Source organism: Neolamprologus multifasciatus, chromosome 16 (assembly GCF_963576455.1).
Source record: "Neolamprologus multifasciatus chromosome 16, fNeoMul1.2, whole genome shotgun sequence".
Taxonomy (NCBI): domain Eukaryota; kingdom Metazoa; phylum Chordata; class Actinopteri; order Cichliformes; family Cichlidae; genus Neolamprologus; species Neolamprologus multifasciatus.
In genome coordinates this window covers 35121465-35147735 of record NC_140454.1, presented here as the reverse complement: position 1 = coordinate 35147735, position 26271 = coordinate 35121465, and the positions used below count along the sequence as shown (strand labels likewise).

General features: G+C 42.7%; 1 protein-coding gene across 11 annotated transcripts in view; it reads left to right on the top strand.

Moving 5' to 3' along the window:
- Window positions 1–26271, top strand: part of LOC146501191 (titin-like) — a 171660-nt gene that overhangs the window by 38792 nt on the left and 106597 nt on the right. For 5 of the 11 annotated variants that reach the window (XM_085135574.1, XM_085135577.1, XM_085135569.1 and 2 more), the window contains 47 exons: window positions 79–360; window positions 482–757; window positions 834–1112; window positions 1204–1482; window positions 1608–1895; window positions 1975–2253; window positions 2507–2788; window positions 3124–3402; window positions 3483–3764; window positions 3852–4130; window positions 4236–4523; window positions 4619–4897; window positions 4978–5259; window positions 5420–5698; window positions 6948–7238; window positions 7536–7823; window positions 8317–8433; window positions 8528–8810; window positions 8954–9137; window positions 10934–11014; window positions 11135–11402; window positions 11486–11503; window positions 11705–11914; window positions 13000–13077; window positions 13160–13186; window positions 13584–13640; window positions 13720–13764; window positions 14529–14588; window positions 14807–14875; window positions 15220–15291; window positions 15470–15541; window positions 16021–16320; window positions 17206–17292; window positions 17441–17530; window positions 17722–18561; window positions 18720–18797; window positions 18890–18955; window positions 19128–20348; window positions 20693–20782; window positions 20966–21055; window positions 21252–21347; window positions 21540–21617; window positions 21829–21900; window positions 22086–22148; window positions 22639–22674; window positions 22870–24888; window positions 25354–25404. In XM_085135574.1, the coding sequence (XP_084991700.1) occupies window positions 79–360; window positions 482–757; window positions 834–1112; window positions 1204–1482; window positions 1608–1895; window positions 1975–2253; window positions 2507–2788; window positions 3124–3402; window positions 3483–3764; window positions 3852–4130; window positions 4236–4523; window positions 4619–4897; window positions 4978–5259; window positions 5420–5698; window positions 6948–7238; window positions 7536–7823; window positions 8317–8433; window positions 8528–8810; window positions 8954–9137; window positions 10934–11014; window positions 11135–11402; window positions 11486–11503; window positions 11705–11914; window positions 13000–13077; window positions 13160–13186; window positions 13584–13640; window positions 13720–13764; window positions 14529–14588; window positions 14807–14875; window positions 15220–15291; window positions 15470–15541; window positions 16021–16320; window positions 17206–17292; window positions 17441–17530; window positions 17722–18561; window positions 18720–18797; window positions 18890–18955; window positions 19128–20348; window positions 20693–20782; window positions 20966–21055; window positions 21252–21347; window positions 21540–21617; window positions 21829–21900; window positions 22086–22148; window positions 22639–22674; window positions 22870–24888; window positions 25354–25404 (11430 nt within the window). The remainder of the gene's footprint in view (window positions 1–78; window positions 361–481; window positions 758–833; window positions 1113–1203; window positions 1483–1607; window positions 1896–1974; window positions 2254–2506; window positions 2789–3123; window positions 3403–3482; window positions 3765–3851; window positions 4131–4235; window positions 4524–4618; window positions 4898–4977; window positions 5260–5419; window positions 5699–6947; window positions 7239–7535; window positions 7824–8316; window positions 8434–8527; window positions 8811–8953; window positions 9138–10933; window positions 11015–11134; window positions 11403–11485; window positions 11504–11704; window positions 11915–12999; window positions 13078–13159; window positions 13187–13583; window positions 13641–13719; window positions 13765–14528; window positions 14589–14806; window positions 14876–15219; window positions 15292–15469; window positions 15542–16020; window positions 16321–17205; window positions 17293–17440; window positions 17531–17721; window positions 18562–18719; window positions 18798–18889; window positions 18956–19127; window positions 20349–20692; window positions 20783–20965; window positions 21056–21251; window positions 21348–21539; window positions 21618–21828; window positions 21901–22085; window positions 22149–22638; window positions 22675–22869; window positions 24889–25353; window positions 25405–26271) is intronic. The other 6 variants (XM_085135571.1, XM_085135572.1, XM_085135576.1 and 3 more) reach the window with 5 other exon arrangements.

Here is a 26271-nt window from a genome sequence, read left to right as displayed (position 1 = left end):
ATATTGGAGCTTCATCCTTTTGCTTCACTTTGAAAATGATGATCGTCTTTAAGTCACTTCTTCATGTATTTATTTCAGAGCCCCCGTTTTTCACTGAAAAACCTGAAGCGGTGTCATTAGTGCGTGTCGGAGGCAGCAAGGTGTTTGAGTGTGAGGTTGCTGGTACCCCAGAGATCTCCATGAAATGGTTCAAAGACGGAGTTCAGATTCACCAAAGCCTCAAATACAAGATATCATTTCTTACCTCTGTTGCCGTTTTAGAGGTTTGTGTAGTTAGTCAACAAGACAGCGGGAAATACTTCTGCGAGGCCTCCAACGAAGCAGGCACAGAGAGTTGCACTTTTGAGCTTGTAGTGAAAGGTTGGTTTTCTTTTCTCTGTTTATGTGAAAATTAAGATCAAGTTAAATGCTAAGTTCTGTATGTTATTATCTTTAATTGATCCAAAGGCTTCTTTAGAGCGCTTTGCTTTGTTATTTTCAGAGCCTCCGTCATTTGTTGAAGAGCTATCGTCTCTGGAAGTCGTTAAAGGTTCCACGGCAGCGTTTGCTAGCAAAGTTGCAGGAAGTGCTCCGTTCAGTGTCACATGGTCTAAAGATAAAAAGGCAATTTTATCCAGCCAAAAGTACATTATTGTTGATAGTGAACATGTGGGCTTAAAAATCCAGGACTGTGACGTGGATGATGTGGGCACCTACCAGTGCGTGGTAGCCAATGAGGTTGGGAGCTGCTCTGGCTCGGTGGTGTTGTCTCTGAAAGGTTGGTTTTATCGATGACCCAACACTCAATGTGTTATATATGCTCCGGTATTACAACAGTGTCTTCTCCCTGTCAGTGCCTCCAAAGTTTATTAAGAAGATACAGAACGTCTCCACTGTTGTGGGAGATGCTGCAGTGTTTCGTTGCTCTGTGGAAGGGCCCCTGCCACTCTCTGTGCTGTGGAAAAAAGATGAAAACTGGATCCAAGATGATCCGAAGATCAAGCAAATTTTCCAGAACAAAGAGGCCACTCTCAGGATTCTTGCTTGTGAGGCTATTCACAGAGGGAAATATGCCTGCCATGTTGTAAACGAGGCTGGGCAAGATGTGTGTTCAGCAACACTGACTGTGCAAGGTACCTTTACTTCAAGCAGTTTATCTAACATTAGGCTGATTTCCAACTACACCAAGAAGTACATTTACTTCTTCTTTTTTTGGTGTCTTAGAACCACCAACGATTGAAGAGAAACCGGAGGTTGTTAAAGTGACTTGTGGAGATCCAGTGAGCTTTGAATGCAGGGTAGCTGGAACTCCTCATATAAGTGTAAAATGGATCAAAGATGGCAACGAGCTCCAGTCGAGCAGAAAGCATAATCTCTGCTATGGGGGCAACCTCAGTAGACTTAACATAATGTCCTCTCAGCTGGAAGACGGTGGAGAGTACATGTTTGAAGCCCAAAACGCAGTTGGGACTTGCAGATGTGAAGTGAAGCTGGTTGTTTTGGGTTGGTAGACTCTTTGACTCTTGGTTTACAGCTTTACATGTGTATTTACCACAGTACAAGTAGAAGACACGAATATTTGAAGTTTTTCTCTGACATTAATTATCTTCTGCTATCATTTTAAACAGAAGAGTTGATTCCTCCCACATTCATTAAGAAATTAACAAACATTCAAGGAATCATGGGTTCAGTGGTGACCATGGAGTGCAGAGTGACCGGTTCGCTTCCTCTGACAGTTGAATGGAGCAAAGGGAAACAAAAGGTTACAGAGAGCTCCAAGTACAAACTTGTACACACTGAAAATAGAGTCTTGCTGGAGTTAAAACTTACTGGGAGTGTTGACACAGGAGAGTACTCCTGCAAAGTTACCAACAAAGCAGGCAGCTGTGTGTGCAGTGGAGTCCTCACAGCTAAAGGTTAGCATTCAGTTTATGGATTTATCAGCTCACGGGCTCTTCGTCACATATCATCATCATCCTTCTCTGTTGGTTTTAGTGCCGCCAAGATTCATAGATGAGCTTGAGTCTCAGGCTGTTATTCCCAAGTCTGACGTATTCTTCAAAGGTGTCTTTGAAGGGACGCCTCCGTTTATGGTGAAATGGTTCAAGGATGACATCGAACTCATCACTGGGCCATCGTGCAGAGTTAGACTGGAGAAATATTCCTCCTCTGTAGAGCTCTGCTCAGTGGGTACTGTGCAGTCTGGGATTTATTCCTGCCAAGTTAGCAACGAAGCAGGCACGGCGAAAAGTGCGGCACAGTTACTGGTGAAAGGTTGGACTATTCTTTTTTTGTCCACCATCATCACCGTGCATTTAACTCCATCTTTTTTCTCCATTTTTCACAGCTCTTCCCTGTCTTCATGTGTCTTTTCTTTGCTTTATTGGCTTCCAGAAATATCTGTGTTATTTTCAGAGTCCCCTGCTACAGCAGCCAGTCATGTGTCTGCGTCCTCCACCCGTCCCATTACTGCTCAAGTGCTACTTTATGCTGAGGATAGTAACTTGATATTTTTCTTACTTTGCAGAACCACCTCAGTTTGTCCTGAAACTGCCTCCCACTACGTCTGTGAAACAGTACGAGGGACATTGCTTTGAATGCAAGGTCACCAGTGTACAGTCCCTGAGAATATGCTGGTACAAAAATGACCAACAGATAACTGATGGAGGGAACTATAAAACAATGTGTGTTGACTCAACTGCATACCTCCAGATCTCCAATGCAACATTTGACGATAACGGAGTTTACACTTGTGAGGCTCATAATGATGCTGGCAGTGCAAGCTGCAGCAGCGTCCTCACGGTTCAAGGTCAGCTTCTGAGTAGAGACTTGGATTTTGCTTCCTCTAAACATATGTTGCATGAGGAAAAGGATGATTCCCTGTGTTGGAAGCTTGAATTCGCTGTTTCTTTCTGGAATCGTGTCTTTTTTCTTCAAAATCAAATTTGTCTTCCAGTATGTTGGGGATTTAACCTACTCTCCCATCAGGAATATTAGGACTTTGTCTCTCATGATGAGCTTTTCTTTTTCTGTTTAACCCTCCACAGTATTTCTATTGGTTGAAACTGTCCGGATGAACTGCTTGCTTCGTGTCACGTCTTCATGAATGCTTCATCTGTTAATATATCTCATTGTATTCTCTAGAGTCCCCCTCCTTTGTTAAAACTCCAAGCCCGGTGGAGGCCATAAAAGGCAAAGATGCTAGTCTGCATTGTGAGATGTCTGGCACCCCACCTTTCCAGGTTAACTGGTACAAAGACAACAGGCCACTAAAGGAGGATAGAAAATGCAAGATGGTCAATGTGGGCAGCTTTGCTACACTTCATATTATAAAGCTGGAGCAAGATGACGCCGGGCTTTACGAGTGCAGGGTGTCAAACAATGTAGGAAGTAAATCGTGCCACACTGCCATTGCTCTGAAAGGTTAGTGTAATATTAGTGGTCATTTCCTATTGGCCACGTGTGATCACCTCCTCATCTGTGATCTTTCCATCACTGTTCAGAACCACCAGTGTTTGTGGAGAAACTGGTCGATCGGTCAGTGAGACTCGGTCAGCAGCTGACGCTGACAGCTACCGTGCACGGCTCGGAGCCACTGACCGTGTCTTGGGTTCAGGACAAAGATCATATTCTGAGAGAAGATGACAACAGGAGGATCACCTTTGAAAACAATGTGGTTGCTCTTGTAGTGCCCCAGGCTGACTCAACCACAGCTGGTAAATACACCTGCCAGCTGAGGAACGACTGTGGAGCGGTCGAGTCGGTCTCCCAAGTCACGGTTCTAGGTTTGTAGACTCCAAAGTTAATTGCATTACCATTGCAATTAATTACCAGGATTTCTTTAGCCTAATGCGCTCTTACATAATCTTTAGAACCGGCTGCTATCGTGGAAAGCCCGGAGCTGTTGAATGTGAAGTCAGGAGAAACTGTGTCTCTTGAGGTAACAGTATCTGGCTCACCAGAACTGAAAACTACATGGTTCAAGGGCAACAAAGAGCTCTCTGCTAATGCAAAGTATCATCTGAGCTTCAAAAAGCAGCTTGCCACCCTGAAGATTCAGTCTGCTGACAAAGCAGATGCTGGAGAATACACCCTGCAGGTTACAAACCACGTTGGAACATCCTCTTGCAAAATTAAGCTCACAGTCTCAGGTTTGTGTTTTTTGTGTTCGCTGTCTGTTTGTGAGCTTGTCTTCTTCTGGTCTTCTTCTTTTTAACGAGCAATCAGCTCTCCATGTTATTGTTTCTTTACAATAGATAAGTTGATTCCCCCGAGTTTCATAAAGAAGCTGAGAGATACCCACCTCGTTGTGGGTAAGCCTGGTGAGCTGGAGTGTAAGATAACCGGTTCTGCTCCTTTAACAACTTCCTGGTTCCATAATGGCCAAGAGATAAACAGTGGGCCGAACTATGACATTAGCAGCGTGGATAATGTGCGCACACTGAGGATTCCAGTGATTAAGACATCAGACTCTGGCAAATACACATGTAAAGCTGTGAACGCTGCAGGAGCCAGTGAGACAAGCACTTCAATGAATGTGACAGGTCAGTAATCCAGAGAATATTTTAAACATGGTTTCCTCAGATCAGAGGTTTGGTTACAACAAATCTTTTATTTGAATCTTTTTATTGGAAACCAGAACCTCCATCTTTTTCTGAAACGCCTGAGGCTCGAGAAACGTTGCCTGGCCAAAGTGTGTCTTTCTTGGCTAAAGTGAAAGGCAGCATTCCCATAAAGGTCAAATGGTTCAGGGGAGCCAAGGAAATGCAGCACGGGAGAGGCTGCGAGATCTCCCTGAAGGATGACGTCGCCACACTGGTGCTTCACAAAGTTGAAAAGTCTCATGCAGGAGAGTACACCTGCCAGATCATTAATGATGCAGGAAAGGACAGCTGCTCAGTTTTTCTGTTTGTGAAAGGTTTGTTAGCATTATATATGCCCGTCTTACAGGTCATGCACTGATTTTTATTTAACTGACGGTGGACTTACCCCTCTCAGAGCCAGTCCACTTTGTGAAGAGGCTGAGGGACATTTCCATTGAAAAGAACAAGCCTCTGAGGCTCGAGGTCACATATGCTGGAACCCCAACTGTAAATGTAACCTGGAAAAAGGATGGTAAACTCATCCAAGCCTCTTATCTGCACAACATGATCACCACAGACACCTCTTGCATCCTGGAGGTTCTGAACTCTGAAAGGATGGAGGCAGCTGGTAGATACTATTGTGAGGTAGACAATGGAGCTGGAAGTGACAAATGTGAAGCACAAGTTACAATCCTAGGTAAAAAGATTGGTTGTGCATGTGAATGTGGATCACTCTGTGTTTCTTATGGTGACTTATGACCATGCATTCATTAATTTGGCCATTTTTTAAACACATTTTTCATTTATGTGTTTACACATCTGTACTTAAACTAAACCACCCTGATCTCTCACTTTAGAAGCACCATACTTTGTTGACAAGCTGGAGCCAGTGGAGGTAACTATGGGTGATGTGGTGACCTTAGAGTGCAGGATTGCAGGGACTCCTGTGATCTCTGTCGCCTGGTTTAAAGATGATGGAAAGCTGCGCAAGTCCAACAGTTGCTCAATGGACTTTGCAGATGGCGTTGCCACTTTGAAACTGTTCAAATCTACCAAGTCTGATCACGGTGAATATATCTGCAAGGCCGAGAACCGGGTTGGTTCAGCCTCCACCAGCTGTAGCGTGGCTGTGAAAGGTGATGCTCACGTTCACTACTTCATTTTTCTACATTAATGAAGAATGAATGAAGCCTGGTGTGACTGTGAATATTTTAAAGACATTTTTCGAGCTGTTTTGCTGAGTTACAAGGAATCTTAAAAGTCAACAACGAGCTTTAATCCAGGTTCATATTTAGAGGTTTCCCACCTTTCAGACAAGTACTGCAAAAGAGCAGCCGGGACCCGCTGTTGTTTAGGAACACAGTATTTAGTCATCGAGGTCTAAAAACGGATCTTAGTTTATCTCCAATATTTCATAACCTCCATCACCTGTTATTATTATTAGATGGCAGCGTAACAGGGAAGCGTGAAGCCAACCAAACCACTGTTTCTCAGAACCAGCTCGCCCAGCATAATGTTGAGACTGAAGATATACTTGAAACACTCAGAGGACAATTCCCATGTTTATGTAACAGTAAGTGAATAATTCATAGATGCCAGTCATGTCAGAAAAGGTGGTGCACGAACAAACACGTTTCCTTTGTCTGATTCCCACATATCGTTCTAATCACTGATGCTGTTGAATGTAGTTTCCTGTGGTCTGCGCACCAAATGCGCCGACATTTCCCGAGGTTCAGATTGCAGCACAGTGATTGGCCCTTTGCTGAGGCTTCATCTAAACTGTGGAGCATTAGACACTTTCAAAACCCTCTTATTCTCTTTTAAATCAGAATAAGTTCTGATTGCTTTTGTGCTCTTTCTTACTCAGATCTTCTCGATTTATATTTACTTTCTTAAAGTCTGTTGTCTTTCGTCCTCTTTTTATGCCGTTTGACTTTTCTTTTAGATGTTCAGCACTTTGGTGACCAGCTGTTGTTTTAAAAGTGCTATGGAAATAAATTTGACTTCCTGTGATCTTGTGCTTGCCACGAATAACCAGGATGATATTTTAGGGTGTGTTTTCAGTGGCTGGCTCTGCGTTTTGTAGGTCTTGAAATAAGGATTTACTAAGCTTTGAGAGATGCCTGAAACCAGTTCTCCGGCTGAGAACGCTGTAATGGTCAGATAATGGTCTTTTTCATGGACAGGAGATTTTTGGTCAGAATCTCTGATGTTTAGTATTTCTTTGCTTTTGTGTTGTTTGTGTTGTTTGTATGTTGTCTCGTGTGCTCTTTTTCCTGAAGCTGTGGTAAAGGCCCGGTGGCCTGAACTCTTAAATTGGAATCTCAAACTTCCAATGCCACTGCACGGCATGATTTTCTTTCTTATTTTCTTCCCCACTAACAGAGCGCAAAGTTCCTCCAAACTTCACCAAGAAGCCTTCTGAGTCCATGGTGGATTCAGTGGGTAAGACTGTAAAGATCGAGGGCCGAGTGTCCGGCTCGCAACCTCTGACCGTCTCCTGGTACAAGGACAACAGTGAGATCCACGCCTCGGACAAATATGATATCAGCTTCAAAAACAACATGGCCGTGCTGTGTGTCAGAGACTCCACGGGCTCTGACGGTGGTGTTTACACCTGTGAGGCCTCCAATGAAGCCGGCAAAGCTTCTTGTAAGGTTTCTCTCACAGTAACAGGTAGGACTCATCATTTAGGATTTGATCCTTTTCATCCATGCAGCTAAAGCTGATGTGACTCTACAGGATGTTCTTATGGCACTAAAGATTAAAACCTGACACTTTCCTTGTATTAAAGTAATGTTTGGGTAATATTTTACTATATTTGGGTAAAATTATGACTGTTTTCAGGATGAAATACAGTAACTTGTTTTGCTAGCATCCATCCAGATTTTGGATGAGCTTCAGTTTAACAGTTCACTGTTTGAAAGGTGAGTATTTGTAGTCATCCTGTCGGTTTTTCCACCGCTTCTCCAGAGACTGGCCAGGCTCCCAAATTTGATGTTCCTCTGGAACCAGTGACTGTGGGTGAAGGGGAGAAGCTGAGCCTCCAGTGCCACGTCACCGGCTCTACTCCAATAACCATCCAGTGGATGAAGGACAGGAGAGAGCTCGCGTCCAGCGGAAACACCAAAATCTCATTTGTTGGTGGAACGGCCAATCTGGAGATCAGCCAGGTGTCAAAGACAGATGCTGGAGATTACCTGTGCAAGGCCAGCAATGCAAATGGCACCGACTTCTGCAAGTCTAAAGTCACTGTAAAAGGTAATCCATCTGTGGTTCCAGTTTTGTGTAATGAACACATCTTGTCTCTCCACTGCACGGTGGAAAAAGTGTTTACTGCAGTGAAGCTAAACCAACATTACTACAAAACTTTGTTTTTGAAGTAGTTTTATGAGAAATGCAGTGTGTTTATTTCTTTCGGCTCAAGGGCGATCGTGGCTCAAGAGTTGGGAGTTCGCCTAGTAATCAGAAGGTTGCTGGTTCGAGCCCCGGCTCGGACAGTCTCGGTCGTTACTACTGGTGTTGGCCGATGGCGCAATATGGCAGCCTCGCTTCTGTCAGTGCGCCCCAGGGCAGCTGTGGCTACAACCGTAGCTGCCTCCACCAGTGTGTGAATGGGTGGATGACTGGACTGTAAAGCGCTTTGGGGGTCCCTAGGGGGGACTAGTAAAAAGCGCTATACAAATACAGGCCATTTACCATTTCTGCTGGTTATGTGTTTCACAACATTTAACTCACTTTCAAATCCTTTCAGATAAAGGTGCCAAGGCCCCACCCGCTGAGGCTGCTGCCCCGGCTGCAGCCGCCCCGGTCAAAAGGCTCGACAATCTGTTCTTCATCGAGGAACCCCAAAATGTTTCTGTCACAGAGAGTAAGCACCAGGAGCCGAGGCTCTTTTTGCTTTCATTCATTATCTCTAAAGGTTTCCATTTTGAACTAACTTTGTGTACTTCTGATTTTGGCAGAGGGTACTGCAACCTTTATCGCCAAGATTGGAGGTGACCCAATCCCCAGTGTGAAGTGGATGAAGGGCAAATGGAGACAGATCACCCCCGGTGGTCGAATCTCCATTGAGCACAAGGGCCAGGATGCCAAACTGCAGATCAGAGAAGTGACCAAGTCTGATTCTGGTCATTACAGATGTGTTGCCACCAACAAACATGGAGAAATTGAGAGTGGCGCTGATATGGAGGTGACCAAAAAGGAGGACATGGGAGAAATGGGAGACTTAAGAACGAGGCTCAAGAAGTAAGGCATTAAGATATGGTGGCAGTGTGAAATCCTTTTCTGTTCAACGACTCTTTTATCAAAGCCTGAAGGAAACAGAAGAGCAAACATCTGGGAGATATCTGCTTCAGAGAAAAATCTGATCATGTATTTTCTATTTTCAGGACTCCTTCCAAACAGAAGAGTCCCAAGAAAGAAGAAGACGTCAACATTGTAGATCTGCTTAGAGGTCACGACCCCAAAGACTATGAGAGGATCCTGCGGGAACATGGAATCCATGACTACCGTGCCATCCTGCAGGCCGTGGAGTTCCTGAAGAAGGAGAAGGAGATGGAGACTGGAAGAGCGGTAAGACAGAAAGCCTCAGCACAGATGACCGGACATCGTCCCACATAGTGCAGCTGTGTGAGCAAGCAGCAGAATTAATATCACGGTTCAGAATCTGTTAGCAGGAAGGATGGAGACAAAAACTTTAGCTCTAAATTCCACCAAATAAAGGGCCAAATGGCCCTCAAGTCTCTGGACTGGTAACACACTTCTGGGGTCGCCAACATTTTGGCTTAGCTGTGGAGCCGATAACATTTTACCAACTTTAGTCTGCAAAAACTCACTACCAGCAGCTTCTAGGTGTGAGTATCTGGTCCCATATTTAAACTAAAACCTACTTTGGGGCTTCTCCAAAAGTTGATTGTGTTCACCTGGACGTTTGCAGTGGGAGAAACGTTTCGTCATCATCAGGTGACTTCTTCAGTCTCAGCCGACTGCAGGTTTCAATCTTATAAACAGGGGCTTATACTTTGGGGCTTCCTAGTCTGAGTTGAGAGCAGCTGAACATAGTTGATGCAGACAAATAAGGCAGAAAAACAGACATTTTAAATATACTTCTCCTTTCTAGGGATGGGTATTGATAAGATTTTCACGATTCCGATTCCATTTTCGATTCTGTTTAACGATTCGATTCTTTATCGATTCTCTTATCGATTTTTTTTTTTTAAAAAAGGAGAACACTAAGGTCGATTAGCTTAGAACTTTGTTTTATATCTTCTCTTTGAACAAGATAGAAATTTAGGAGTAACATGGCCTTACAAACCCAACAGTGAGATCTTAAGAGATCCACAGCCTACGGCTCTTCAATGGGGTGTCACAGGGTCCCCAGGAAAAAAAATTGTAAATGTAAAATAATAAAATAAATATTCTTCTGTAGCAATAACAAAGTATAACATAAATTATTCTGTAGCAATTACACAAGAATATCCAGTAATGTCCCTGCCTACAATTAAACACATTCACTTACTGAAAATCATCAAACGGCTGCAAACCTTTGACCACAAACTGAGTCTCTGCTCGGTGACATTCGCCTATCTTGGCCTGAAAGGAGACGCTACGGTAGACTGCAGCGAGAACTGCCAGCATCTGAGCCAGACTCTGTCTCATCATGGTCACCTAAACGCACAGTAATGGCAGGTTTGTAATAAGGCAGATCGCGCTAACATAATCTGCACTGTTGTTGATTATTTACCTGCATTAACGGGAGAGGACGTGCAAACGTTACCGCTGCTGCTGGGTTGAGATTCACGAGTCCGGAATTAAAAACACGACATTCATTTAAGGTCATCGTGTGTTTTGTGAGCAAATGCTTTTGCATATTCGTAGTGTTTCCTCCCTTAAATTAAATTAAATAAGTATTGCAAGTTGCCCTGTTGTCATCCGTTCTCGTAAAGTATAACCAAACTTTTTAGCGTTTGAGCCGCCATGTTTCCTGTCAGGTAAATGACGCTCCGCAACATGGTGACGTCATTTGGGGTGACTGGAATCGATAAGGGAATCATTTGCAAAAATGGCAAAAAATTCCAAGGAATTGAAACAGTGGGAACCGGTTCTCAACAAGAACTGGTTTTCGATACCCATCCCTACTCCTTTCCAGAGAGGAATTTGGGCATGGCGAACATGATCTCTCCATATTTTTGCTACCAAGCCAACTTTATCTGTAAAGCGCTTTAAAACAGCAAGTGCTGACCAAAGAGCCGAGAACAGAATAATGCAAAGTTAAACAAATTAATAATAATAATAAAGCACGAATGAATACCATGGAAACATGGAAAATGTTCCCTGAAGCGACTCTCACAGACTCTGTCCTGCTGCAGGAGGTCGAGCGCGGGGCACGAGTCGAAGAAGAGGACATGGCCCGACTCATCGAGCAGCTAGAGGGACGCGTCAGCATGGAGGTAAGAGCACCATCTAATTATGAGGCCATTAAAAAATAAACACATCGTTTCAGTATATAATACTGAAACACTTAATATGATCAACTTCAGACGTTGATGAAACGGGTTTTTCTTGCTCAGCCTGTCTCTGTGATGGAGGACATCACTGACCAGACCATCACGGAGAACCAGAGCGCCACCTTTGAGTGCCAGATTAAGATCAACTACCCGGAGATCACGCTCACCTGGTACAAAGGCACCCAGAAACTGGACAACAGCGAACAGTACGACATCAGCAGCGTGGGGGACCGCCATTATCTGAAAATCAAGAACTGCCAGGTCAAAGATCAGGGCAACTACCGCGTGGTGTGCGGTCCTCACATCTCCAACGCCAAACTGACAGTCACAGGTAAGAGTCGGAGTGTTTGATCCCGATGTCTGTCTGTGTGTCTGTAACACGTCCTCACCTCCAGCTCTTCATTTTATTATCAGGAGCTGCTCGTAAGACAGGTAAGAAGGATGAGTCCGAACTAACACGACTCAGACTGACCTCTTTGAACCTGAAGGTTCTCCTCTACCTTGTGTGTTTGTTTCTGTGTCTTTTATACTGAAGCTGATCTTAGTCCAAAGAGGAGTCTTAACACTTAACTGTGACATCAGATCTTCACATAATGCATATTTCGGAGGCTCACTCTTATTGTCTGGTTCTAGTCGATCGAATTCAGTTCACTAAAAGCATCCGAAGCATCGAGGTCGACGAACGCCGCTCTGCCACCTTCGAGTGCGAGTTGTCCTTCGACAACGCTACCGTCACGTGGTACAAAGACTCGTGGGAGCTTAAAGAAAGCCCAAAATATAACTTCAGGACTGAAAGCCGACGGCACTTTATGACAATCCACAACGTAACTGCAGAGGACGAAGGTTTGTTACACAGCCAAGTTTTCCTCCGGAGACACTTTTCTAACAACTAGACCAAAGTTTAGCTGTTTGAGTAGTGTGCATCATCTTATAGATTAACATCTGGTTTTAATGGTGCACAATAAAAGTATTAAAAAAGTATTCTAATCATGTCATTGAATGCGTTTAGCCGTTTTAGCTGAGACGTTTACTAACTCACACGACAAACAGCAGCTGAATATCTTTAAGCTAAAAAGATGTTACTGGGCGCTTGAAGGGGCGTATTCTGCTGTTACTGAGTTTCATAGTAAACACAAAGTTCTTACTGTTTCCAGCACCTTTTGGTATTTTATCAGTTTTATTTATACAGCAGCACAACACAACAACAGTGACCTGAAGGCGCTTTATATTGCAAAGTAGACAGAAAAACCCAACAATCATATGAATGCTTTTAGGCAGAGGGGCAGTAAAACATGAAAGATCTGAAATTATTTGTAAGCAGACAGAAGATAAACTGATGATAAAGTAAGAAATAATTGAGAATTTTTAGGAGGAGACTAGATCCCCTGTAAAATGATTTTTGGTACATGAAAAACTAATCGGACCAGAAGAAGACGTGTCTGCTAACCTGCTAGCGTTCTGCCTCAGCTGCACAGACTCAATGCAAAGATGTGAAATCTGAGTAAAGTTGCGGTCACGCCAGCATCGTTTAGTGGATCCTCTCTAATGAGCCCTGCTGCTCATCCACCCGCCGTCGTATTACAGCCGAGTCGCTGCCAGAGTTCAGAGCAGCACGTGCGCTTTTGTTTAGCTTCTAAAACCTTGAGCTTTACTCAGTAATCAGTTTTTATTTTTTGAATGAACCGAACAGGATACCGTCAAACAGCAAAACTAGCCAGCGACCATATTTGTGTACCAGCAGCGGTGTAGCATATTTGACTTGTCCTTGTGCAGGATTAGCTCTGTGAAACAAACTTAACTTCACATTACTGCAGTGCTGACGTTTAGAGAGGATTAGCTGGGCTCTCTGGTGTGACCGGCCTTTACCGCGATCTCTCTGTAAGTGTTTGAGGGACAGTTTGGCCTGAAACGTGATGTTTCCCCATCAGGCGTGTACTCGGTGATTGCTCGCCTGGAGCCACTGGGAGAAGCTCGAAGCACAGCCGAGCTTTACCTGTCAGGCAAAGGTCTGTACGTTTTTTACACATTGCTGACATCAGCGTGATGTCAGCAGCTACAATAACGTTTCTGTACTTTGTCCTTTCACAGAAATTGAGTTAGGGAGGGTTCCTCAGGGTGAGTATCTTAAAAAGTGCAGCCAATAAACGACAGTAAACCTGAACACGTCTTCACCTGCAAACTCAGACGCAGGTTTACGATTTTACAACAAGGTCGAGGTCGCACTGGTCATTTCACCGACACCATTTTCACAAGAATCACGGCTCGTCTATTTGCGAGGCTCCTTGACGTCTCATTGGTTTGTGCAGTACAGCCGACCACTGCCAACAAGGCTTTCACTGTGACCGTGAGGTTTCAGTTCAACAAACATTATCCTGACTCACTGCATCATCTTACACGTCACTGTGATTTCAGTCATACCAAACAAATGTTAAGGTTTACTGTCAGAACTTAAAAACAACAATAATAATAGTAATAATAATAATACTCAAAGTGTTTGTGGCTGAACCTTCAGATGTCCCCGACACAGCCGTTCGTGTGTCAGAGGCAGCGTCTATGCTCGTGTGCAGAGGTGAGTCTGGTTCAAACTGATCAGGATTTCAGTAACTCTGCTCGTTTCTCTCATTTACACGATTGTTTTCTGCCACAAGATTCCTCCGAGTTTGATCTCTTTGAGCAGAGAACAGAAGTGAGAGGTACAGCAGTCGCCGCTCTCTAAGACCAGCTCTAACCGCCGTAATCTCTGCAGTTTGCGTGACGAAATGTGAAAGACGGATTTTCTGCATTAAACCGTTTTCTTTAACCGTCAACACCCTCATGTCCATGATCATAATCATAACCATCATCATCTTCATCACCTTCTTCCTCCTCCTTTAACCCTGAGTAACTGTGTGCTTGTTTTAAGCGTCATCTGTACACGACCCGTTATAATATCCCAAATATCATTCAGCTTCATTATCTGAGCTGTGCAGACGAGGGTCATGTCAGTGTCTGAGAATCGCTTTTCAAATTAATCCTGATATGACGAGATTTAAAATTCAGCCAGTTCAAAGATGTACACTTCTTTTTATTTTATTGTAGTAAAGTTTCTGACTATAATTATGATTTTTATCACGTTGTTTTCTGAATTACAAAAATGTCAACATTCCTGTTTTAAAATCCGATTTATTATATTCTCATTATGGTTTTTGTTGCCTCTCAGACTTCGCTGCTCAGATTTGAAAAATCAAAATGAGGTTTTCAATAAATAAACAGTAAGTCAGATTTCTTTAAAGCTAAACTTAAAATTGGATTATCTCACCTCAAATTTTGAAAGTCAGAACTTCAAACTTCAAATTCAGGATTTGGAGTTTCATCTGAAATATTTAAAGGTTTCCTGACCTGATCGTCGTCTGCACAAACATAAACTGTTCACTGATCTGACGTCTAACGGTGAATATCTTTCCGTGGTCTGCTGTAGTGTTTCAAAGTCTGACACATGAAGAAGAGACGCTTTCGGTTCAGTACTCGTCCGTCTCAGGTATCAGCTTTAATCACTCTATGAAGTGTAATGACTGTTAACGTGCTGTGGACGTGTTTTTGTCTGGACTGCTCATCGGTGCGGCCCGCACCCGTCTTCCTGTTTCGCCTGTTATTGTGTTTCGTTTTGTTTTTAGCAGCTTTGGATACTCGACGACCTGCAGCAGCTTTCACATGTCAGTCGTTCTTTTTCTGAGTTTACTTTTTTTTCCTCACCAGGAGAGAAAAAACCTGTAGAAGAAACTGTTGAGTGGACTGAGGTCGAGGGCAGAGGAGGAATCCCTGAAGGTATAACTGCAAATGTTCTGGCTGCTCATAAAGCTCGGAGCTGAAATATAATGAGGCGCTGCCAATCAGCTGACTGTTGTTTGTCTGCCCACTTAAATTCACTTAAATGCTTCAAACACCAACTGCTGCTTACAGAAGCTGTTCTTCTTCTCAGGTGTTACTTCTACGATCCTGCATGTTACCTGTGTTTGTCATGTTTTGGTCTCATCTCTCTGCAGTTATTCTGTTCTTGCCTTCATGCTCTTATTAACCTTCACTGGAGCTTTCCATGCAGTAGATTTGGCAGAGTAGACGGTAGAGCTTGGCTGAAGTAGTTTTAATGTGACCTTTCTTGATCTTTCAAGTTCCTGAGATTTACAGGATGCCAGAGGAGAAACCCTCTGAGCCTGAAGCTCCGCCTCCACCTCTGGTCAAAGGTATCTACAAACGTCTGTTCTTTATATTCTTCTTCGTGTGGTATTTGTCTTGTTGGTATGTTACATCTTTTCTTTTTTATTTCCATTCTTAATTCTTTCCTAAATAAATAATAATAAAGAAACCTTGATGTTCAGTTTAATGTGGTGAGAAACTGAAATGAATGATAATGTTTTAAAGTACCTGAAGCAAAGAAGCCACAGCCTGAAGCTCCTGCTCCACCTCAGAGAGAGAAACGTCCAGCTCCAGAAGGTAATGTTCATGATGCAGGGAGTCACTAAAAAGGTCTTATTTTATGTGTTTGTGGGTCTTTATTGGCTCACGTTCTCAACTGTTTATGTAAATGATGCGAATTACAAATCTTTACCAGAAAGCATCATACTTTTACACAAACTTCAGGAAATCTCATGGTATATTATATTGAATATTTACACTATATTTAAAACTTTAGTCAAGTTTTTGTAGCACAAACTCACCAACTTTAGCATGACTATGAAATTCAAACTATTCACGATTATGCTCTCAAGATCTTTCAGATTTAATGAATATTTTTTAGGCTTTTTTTTGTCTCTTTAATTGTTGTCTGAAGTATTTTCTTGCTGTTCTTACAATGCGTAAATAGCATTGAGTTCTTGCTGTCAGGTTTTATGTGTCTCCTCTTTGCCGCAAGCTCTTACAACTCTGTGGTTCCTGTGTTAAATGATGGTAATATTTCTCTGTTAACCTTGAAGAACCAGTAGTCTTCACCCAACCTGAACCTTACCGACCCAAACCAGCAACACCAAAACTGGTTCATTCAGAACCTGAAGTGGAACCCGTGAAACCAGTGGTGCCTAAGCCTGAAGTGGAACCCATGAAACCAGTGGTGCCTAAGCCTGAAGTGGAACCCATGAAACCAGTGGTGCCTAAGCCTGAAGTGGAACCCGTGAAACCAGTGGTGCCTAAGCCTGAAGTGGCTCAAATTAAGCCTGAGCTCCAAGAACCAAAAGCTGTCCCCACTAAGAAAACGCCAGAGGCCTCAAAACCAAAAGGTAATGTAATGAACACTTTGTTTTTCTGATGTTCAAATGGAAAGTCATTACATCCCAAGTTCTTCTAGTTTTGTTTCATGTTGCTGTGACCTAAGTGTGCAGTTCTTAACATGTTCATATATGTCATGGATGTCCTTTGCTGCTAACCTCTTGATCTTTAAGCATTAACACTGTCTATAGTGTGGACCACACGTGGTGTTTGGAGTGTTTGAATATAGCCTTTAAAAAAGACATTGCTTTGGCGTATAAATAACAAATCTAACAAATTTTGATAATGAAAATAATTCTATGGTAAGTAAAAGAGTAAACCTTTAAACATATAAATGCTGTCCAAAGTGCCAGCTGTAGACAAACTAGCAGAAGCCACAATTCAGCCAGTCTCTACAACGATTACTTCAACAAAGACTGACGCTAACAGAACAAAACCCTGGCTCAGGGGGTTGGGAAGCTCATCTGTAACCGGAAAGTTGCCAGTTCGATCCCCCAGCTCTCTCTGTCCTGGTCGTTGTGTCCTTCGGCAAGACACTTCACCTACCGCCTACGGTGTTGGCCAGAGGGGCCGATGGTGCGATATGGCAGCCTCGCTTCTGTCAGTCTGCCCCAGGGCAGCTGTGGCTACAACCGTAGCTGCCTCCACCAGTGTGTGAATGTGAGAGTGAATGAATAGTGGCATTGTGCGCTATATAAATGCAATCCATTATTAAAAGGTAATGAAGGGCCATGTTTTTCATGTGTGACACTAACTCTCTTTACAACAAACACGGCTCGGCTCTGTATTTAATGTACTGTGATTGTGTCTTTCTCTAAGCACTCGATAGAGTGTTGACGCCACCATGGTTACCAGAAGGTTATTGAACATATACACTGTATGCATTTCTTCCAAAGTACCAGAACCACCAAAGTCAGATGAACCTGTACTTCACCGAAGTGCAGTCCTTGCTTCTCCATCATTGGAACATCTTCCAACTGAAGGTATAGATTGTTAACCAAAGTCGTGTTGCTTCTTTTTCTCTAATATCATCTTTCCTACTTTGACTTCACTCATTAAGAATGTATCTTTGATTCCATATTAATCTTAATTGTTAGCTGTTGGATAAAAAATACACAATCTTCTCTTAAGTGCAAGAAACACCAAGACCAGAAGAACCTGTACCTCAAGCATCTGCACCCAAAGTTACTCCACAAAAAGTTGAAGATGTCCCAGTTAAAGGTACTACAAAGAGTTTGTTGATAGGCTGCTGTGTTGTGCCAGTTTCTCTTATACTTGTTAGTATAACTTTTGCTTTTCTGAAATATCTTACATGAATATCTTTCAGCATGCTAAGCACTCGTTAGAGTGTGACTACAAAATTTTGGTATTAGAAAAAAAAATCTTAAATCTTAAATAAATCTTCTTTTAAGTTGCTTTAGAATCAAAGATACACGAACCTCCAAGAAAACCATATCTGCTGGCTGATAAACATCAGCAGGAAGTAACTGAACCAAGGGACCTGGAAGCTCCAGAAAAAATCAAGGCTCCTGAGGTTCCTGAAGCACCAAAGAAGGTTCCTGAAGCACTAAAGGTTCCTGAAGCGGCAAAGAAGGCTACAGAGGAACCAAGGAAGCTTCCTGAAGAGCCAAAGAAGGTTCCTGAAGAACCAAAAAAGGTTCCTGAAGCAGCAAAGAAGGCTACAGAGGAACCAAGGAAGCTTCCTGAAGAGCCAAAGAAGGTTCCTGAAGAACCAAAAAAGGTTCCTGAAGCAGCAAAGAAGGCTACAGAGGAACCAAAGAAGCTTCCTGAAGAACCAAAGAAGCTTCCTGAAGAACCAAAGAAGCTTCCTGAAGAACCAAAGAAGCTTCCTGAAGCACCAAAGAAGCTTCCTGAAGCAACAAAGAAGGCTACCAAGGAACCAAAGAAACTTCCTGAAGGACCAAAGAAGGTTCCTGAAAAACCAAAAAAGGTTCCTGAAGCAGCAAAGAAGGCTACAGAGGAACCAAAGAAGCTTCCTGAAGAACCAAAGAAGGTTCCTGAAGCATCTAAAAAGCCTCCCAAGGAACCAAAGAAGCTTCCTGAAGAACCAGTTCCAGAAACACTGAAGAAAGTTCCAGAAGTAGCAAAAACAGCTGTGGTAGAACCACAGAAAGTTCCAACAGCACAGGTTATAGAACGATCAGCAGAGCCAGTGAAAGATCTAGAAGTGTCAGCAGAACCACAACATTTGGAAACACCAATACAACAACCGCAGGCCAAAAAGTCTGAAGGTAGATATGTCTGTCAATACCATTTGGTTGGTCTTATAAGCACTTACTAGTAACTCATCTTGACCTATTAACACAATAAGTTGGCCTTGTTGAAATGACGTAAGCTGTCTTCAAAGATTTTGTTATTTGTGTGTTCACTGTTTGTTACTTCATATCAGTCATCCAAACAGTCAAACAAAGGGGGATACCAACAGCTCTAGCTAAACCAAAGCTGGAGGCGAGTACACCAGTCAAAGGTATGCTTTGACTTTGAAAGGTTCCCCGTGGATATTCAGTATTTTTATGAATTCCCTGGAACATGACTAGATACGTTTGCTTCTATAATCAGATGAGATCGTTGCTTCTGGAAAAATAGAAGATGAGCCAAAGGCCATAGAAATCCCTCAGCAGAGAGGTAGAAATTCATAATACTTATAGTTATAAAATAAGGGTCGTAGTTGAATATGTACCACACTAAAGTTTGTATTTTTGTGTCTTGGTGGTGTGTATGTGTCGTGTTTTCTTCTTGGCCACCGCTCCATGGTGCATTTCTTCAATCTTGGGTAATATCTTAAAATTTATCCCAGTTCCTCTGAAGACTCATCTGAAGCCAACAGCTGAGGTTGAGGGCAGAAAGGAGTGTCCTGCAGAAAAAGGTGTTGAAGAAAGGATTTCCCTTACAGAAGCTGGCTACAGGAAACAGGAAGTCGACACATGTGAAGAAGGAGTCAACGAGTCAACTGCAAGAGAAGAAACCATTTTGAAAACTGAGATAATGGAACAAATTGAAAAGACAAAGGAGGTGGTTTCTGTATCATACAGAGAAGATCGTCAGGTGGAGATTATAGAGCAATCAAAAACAGATTATGAGGCTGAACAACTGGAGTGCACTATACCTTACAAACCTGAGAAAATAGAGAAAGAAATATCTCTGTGGTCTGCTTCTCCAACTCTAAAGGGGTCTGCCCATTCTCCTGCAGAACAAGATGTCGCACCTCCACCTGAAATGTCTCATCTTTTGCAGAAAAAGGTTTCTTCTCCTGATGTTGGTGTTACATCAGAAAAAGAGGCTTACAAGAAGAAAGAGCAGGCCGAAGAGGCTGACCTTCCTACAGCGTATTTACAGACCAGAGTTACTGAATCATTATATCATGAAGAAATTCAAGACTCTGCAATAGAGGAACTTAAGTCTAAAAAGGTCACCACATCAAAGAAGCCCAGAGCTCTTACAGAAGTAATTTGTTTGAAGCAAGATGGGTCTGTTGAAGGTAAAGCAGATGTTCCCCAAACCACTCTTTCTCACCCTGCAGCAGTTTCTCCTACAATGGTATCGTCAAGTCAAGACATGGTGAAAACTCCTAAAACTTCCATAAATGTATGTGATGAAGATATTCTACCTCTGGACAAGCCAAGTCTTCTATCAGAAGATGCATCGATTAAACAAAGTAGGGATGGATCACGTTTTGTTACAGATCAGATTCCTTCACCCGAGGAGAGACGCTGTTCGGAGGAAGACATTTCTCCAGCAAAGAAGTCTGTTCTGCCAACCAAACACAGCTCCTCTACACTGTCTGAGGCAGTTTTTGGCCTAATGGAAGATCTGTCCCTTGAAGAAGACACTCCTGTCAAGAAACATATTCCTTCTGTGCCTGCTCCAGTAAAAACATCTCAAGTTCAGCAAATCTCTCCATCTTTGAGAGTTTCTGAGGAAACAAACAACTCTGCAACTAAAGCTACACCAACAAGAGCAGATGACAAGAAAGCAAAGAAGCCAACACAGAAGACTGACCAACAGGCTCTTGATACAGGTATTTGAGCCACACAGGCTCACGATCGCCACGATCGCCTCTCTTAAACTTTACTTTCACTAATGTCTTGTACTCATCGTGGTTAACAAGAAAACCTTAGTCTATATTAAGCTGATCTTTTTAATGGCGATTTGAAGCAGTCTTGGTCTGTTAACCTCTTCTACTGCTGGGATTTTGTTTTCATTCATCATCTTCATTCTTCAGCTTTCATCCACATCTTTATCTCTGTCGCTGTTTCAGCCTGTTTATCATGTTTGCAGAAATGTGCCTGAAATATCTGTGTCTAGTCTTGGCTGACTGTGCTGCTGTCTCGGTTGTGACCTTGACATCTTGTATTCCTAAAGTGCCTCCTCCTGAGGAGAAGAAACCATCTCTACCAGCACCAAAGCCTTCACCTACTCCTCCTCGTGAGCAGAAGGGGGCTCCCCCTGCAGGTAGCCTGTTCAGTTTGTTCCTCATCTTTGCTGAATCTTAATGGGCCAAACTTTTTCTAACCTTCACCTCTATTTGTTTGTCCTTTCTGTCTAAGTCATCTTCAGATTTCCATGTTTATTTTTTGTTTTATGTACTTACTGTGTGTCAGTTTGTCGTGACCTTGGCATCTTGTATTCTTAAAGTATCTCCCCGAGAGGAGAAGAAACCATCTGCACCAAAGCCTTCACCTCCTGCTCCCCCTGCTCCTGTACAGAAAGTTGCTCCCCCTGCAGGTAGCCTGTTTAGTTTGCATGTTCCTCATCTTTGCTGACTCTTCATGAGTTGACCTTTTTTGTCTTTGATTTTTTGTATTCTTCCTCTCTAAGTTGTTGGATTTTTTTTAAAATTAATGTGTGTATTATGTGTAAGTTTGCACTGACCAAGCTTATGGCTTCTTGGTCGTGACCTTGGCATCTTGTATTCTTAAAGTATCTCCCCCAGAGGAGAAGAAACCATCTGCACCAGCACCAAAGCCTTCACCTCCTGCTCCCCCTGCTCCTGTACAGAAAGTTGCTCCTCCTGCAGGTAGTTTCTTCGCTCACTTTTGTTATTGTTGTAAATGTTGTCTTTCTGTTTAGTTTCATTTGGTGGGTGACAATCGCCTCATGTTTGCTTTAACTTCACTGGCTGACTGTTGTTAGTCCTCTCTGGTGTCTCTATTGACCATATGGCAATCTTGGTCATGATCTTGGCATCTTCTATTATTATTTCCTTCAGAGGAAAAGAAACCATCTGCTCCAGCTTCAAAGCCTTCGGCTCCTGCTGCTCCTGCAGCCAAAGTTGCTCCTCCTGCAGGTACTTCTGTTATACCTCTGTTTGTTATTATAACAATTCTCCATGTTGTCTTATTCTGTTTCTGTTTGAGTTACTTTGCTGTTATCTTTGTTGCCCATGTAAAATTTTCTTCCATCTTTACATCTTTATATTGTTCTCTGTCTGTTCCAATTTGTTGGTACTTTCCCGTCTTCTCTCTTGGTCGTAACCGTTGATATTTTGTACTTCTAAGTGTCTCCTCCTGAGGAAAAGAAGGTACCTCCACCAACAACCAAGCCAACAGCAGAGAGAGTTCCCCCCGCAGGTAGTTTCTACTGTTTATCATTAATCTTACTGACTGTTCTGTTTGTCCTGGCTTTGAGAAATCTGTTGGGTCTTAACAACAGTGAATTCTGTAGTTTTATACGCTTCGTTCATCTGTTTGTCAGTTGGTTGTTGCTTGTTGACCAGATCTTTGCCAGTGATTTAATCATGTTGGCATTCTTGTAGCTGAAGTTGCATCATTGGAGAAGGAAGCTCCTGCACCAGCCAGGAAAATCTCGCCGCCTGAAGGTAACATCTGTTCTTTCATGTATGCTCCTCTCTTATGTTTGTCTTCTACTTTGAAGCATTTTAATGGCACAGCTTCAATCTTCATATCAAACATATTTACCTTTTCTTTTAAAATGTGTTTCCTGTTTACATCTGTTGGTCTGTTTCTATACACAACAGTCCACTTCCACACTTTGATCCAATTCACTTCTTTAATATTGATATTAATATTATTTGCTGAATGAAGCCAAATGAATGAAGCCAAATAACCTTTTAAAGGATGTTTAAACATCTGGGTGCATCATAAACAGCTGATGAACTTCCTGCTTCTTCTTAAAGCTCACTGTCTCTGTTTCTGCAAAGTATTCAGCTGAAAGCTCAAAACAGTAAAACAACCCCAAAAACAGCTGCATGCCTCAAACAAATGAACCATCTTTGGCTTTGACTGAGCCTTTTGTCTAACTCTGTTTGCATTGTTTGTACTTATAATGATTTTATATAATTTTTGCAGACAAGGAACCAGTGTCAGCACCTGGACCAACAAAAGGTATGCAAATGATTAACCTTTTTATTTCAAAGAAACAAAGCACAACCTGCTTCAAGTTTTTGTAGCCTTTTAGGACATTTTTGTTTCATCTACATGTGTAAGTGTGATTCTGTGTTATACTGTAGAAAATATTTTATTATTTTCTGTGTTATTATGGTGATATTATAAAAGGTGCATTTGCTGCCCAAACCACAGTGCCGTCTCTTAAGCAAAAGGGTAAGATTCCTGTTCAGGAGGCAAAAACACCCGAATCACCTAAGCTGAAGAGTAAGTTCACCAGAATACCGAAAGAGAAAGAACCAGAACCAGAGGTCATTAAGCTGAAGAAGGTTCCAGTCAAACCTCCAGAGCCAGAGAAACAAGTCGTAACTCATAAGGCAGAAGTGACGAGGCATCACGATCCAGAGCTAGCAGTTCATGGGCTTCATGACAGAGACGATCGAGAGATAATCACACTTGGTAGAACTGAACGAGTATTCACTGCAGATGAGGAAACTATTGAGTTAAGCCATTTTGAGGAAATGGAAAGCCTTACAGTTGTGCAAAAACCAGAACCTGGCAAATGGACAAGAACCTTAAAACCTCAGAAAGACGAGGCACCGGAGGAGCCGCACATCGCAAAGAAGAAAATAACTAAATTGCCAAAAGCAGATGAGCAAAAAGAATCAGTGAAACTAAAACCATTTGAAACATTTGGGAAACAAGATGCTGAATTACAAGCAATCAAACTAAAAAAGGTGCCACCTAAACCAAAGGAGCCTGAAAAGGAAGTCATAACTCATAAAGTTGAAGTGACAAGGCATTATGATGCAGAATTAACAGTCCAGAAACTTCGTGACAGAGAGGATCGAGAGTTAGTAACAGTTGAGAGAAAGGAACGAGTTTTCACAGCAGCTGAACAGACATCTGAACTCAGCTTTGCAGAGGAACCTGAAAAACTGGAGGCAGAAGATGAGAAATCAAGATGGGTAAGAGCCCCAAAAGCACCAAAAGAAGATGAACCTGAGTCAGATTTAAATAAAAAGAAAATAAAACAATTACCAAAGAAGGACGAGGACCAGGAAGTAGTTACACTGAAGCCATTTCAGAAACCTGAAAAACAAGAAGCAGCTGAACCTCCGAAGGCTGAGACAGAAGCTGAGGCAAAAACGGATACTGAGCGGAGTCCTTACATGAGAGGTGAGCTGCCACAAAGAGATCAACCTGCCGCTGCTGTAAAACACCAGAAACATGATGATGATGCTCCACTGATGAATGACAACGCATCTCCACATATCAACAAAGACCAAAAGGAAATCCCACATAAGAAAAAGGTTGATCGAGTACACAAAGATGTAGAGACTACAGCGGCCGAAAAGCTCCGCAGAAAACCTAAAATTATTTCTACACCTGATAAAGAGAAAGAGCAGGTTGTGTTGAAACCATTCACTAAAATCACCAAGCCTGAAGAAAAGCCAGAAAAAGCATCAGAAGAGAAGAAGAAGCCTTTGGACACAAAGGTACCCAGTCAAGCAACTAAAGAGCCGAAGGAACAACTTAAGAAAGCTGAAAAGACTGTAACGCCTAAAAAAGACAACGAAACACCTCAGGAGAAGGAGAAACCAGCCAAGAAGCCCAGTCCTCTAGGTCAGAAAGAAGAAGAGAGACCGAGTCCTCCAAAACAAACCGATATCCTGAAGAAAAGTCCAGAAATCAAAAAGACTCCTTCACCCAAAGCCAAGATAAGTAAAGATACGCCTGAAGAGGAAAAGCCCCTCAAACCTATTGAGCAGCTGAAGAAGGTTGAACTAAAAAAGACCCCATCACCCAAGATAGAGAAAATAAAGCCAAATGAAGTGGAGCAAATTCCCATCGAGAAGAAGCCAAGTGGTGAAAAAGTCAAAAGGATTCCCAAGACTGTTTCACCCAAAGACTCCACTGAATCTGTGACCCTCAAAAAGGTGCCCAAGAAGCCCTCACCAGAGGGGCCCTCAGAACCCGAAAGGCCTGATAAAGGGCGGATCCCTCTGGTGAAGGAGATCTCTCCTGGAGCTGTGGAGATGAAGCGGGTGACAACCCAGCCAGAGGAGGAGGTATGTGAAGAGGAGGGTGAAAGAATGGTAGCCGACGAAGATGAGGAGGTCTGGGGCTGGGAGCTGGTTCCACCGGAAGACTGGGAAGGTGAAGGGGTGGATGGGGCGCTGGAGACTCCAGGCATGCCCGGCGCCAAGAGAGGTGAGGTGAAGGCCGGTGAACTCGTCCAGCTGATGACTCTGGAATCGCCTCATCCCATTTCAGACGATTCATCTAATCTTCATTACATCCAACTTTACGTTTTTAATCACCTTATATATTTGTTCATCTGTTTGTCTGTCTGCTCATTGTCCATCCATCCTTTGTGATGTTTTTAAGTGGTCATCATCTTAAATCTGTCCTCAGTTGTGTCATCAGACATTCGATGCTCATCTTCATCACTGTTTTTATTATTCACTGCAACAGTTTTTCAGTTTCCATCTCACCTTCATCCTCGTCACTGAACATTTTTTTTACATGTGTGTAATTTGATGTTCAGCTGTGATCTGGAGACGATCTTGAATCTTGGCTGTTAGTTTTGTTAACATCTTTATCTTGGTTTGTGTTGGAGACTAGGATGAGCTCTTGCAGTGAAGCTTAAAACGTGTCCTACTCTTTCTTGTCCAGATGGAAAACCAACAGAAGAGCCGGCGAAAGGCCGAGGTCGAGGATTTGGGGGTGAGAGCTCACTAACACTTGTAAAGCCAAAGTTGGGTTTTTTTGTGTGTGTCTTTCGAACAAAACCAAAAATATATTTTATGTTACAATTTTAATTTTGAGTTCAAAGCTCATTTCTGACTGACAGCTGTGTCTGTGTGTCGTCGTGAGCATAAATCTAAAGCTTTTTTGTCCTGTGGGAGTCGTTGTTTGTGTCAAATATGTTTATTCTTCATCGGTTTTAGGCAGAATCTTATTTTTTGTGCTTACCATCATGTTGTTGGTCTCAAAGGTTTTATCTTGGTTTAAATCTCTCAGAGAGGTCGTTCTCTGCTGCTATGGGGCAACACTCCTCGGCTTCTGCCCCTATTTACTGTGGTGTGCCTCAAGGGTCCGTGCTCGGTCCTGCTCTTTTCTCTTTGTACATGTTTCCGTTGGGACTCATTTTTAGAAAATACAACATCTCCTTTCACTGTTATGCCGATGATATCCAGATTTATACACCTTTGAAATCCGATGTGTCTGCTTCTTTGCAACCTCTGTTCAACTGTTTGCATGAAGTTAAAATTTGGTTATCACATAATTTTCTTACATTGAACGAGAATAAGATCAAAATCATAGTCTTTGGTAGCCTCCGCTAGACCAGTTAGCTGATGCCCTAGGCCCTCTCGCTAGCCATCTCTCGCCCTCTGAGTGTTCCTGGATGGCTCTTTTAAACTTCAGAAACACGTCTCCACTGTGGTAAAAAAAACAAACAGCTTTTACCAGTTGTGTCAGATTTCCAAAGCAAAGCTGTTCCTTCCTTTAAAGGACCTTGGGAAGCTTATCCATGCATTTATTACATTCAGACTGGACGACTGTAACTGCCTCTACTCGGGCCTCCAACAC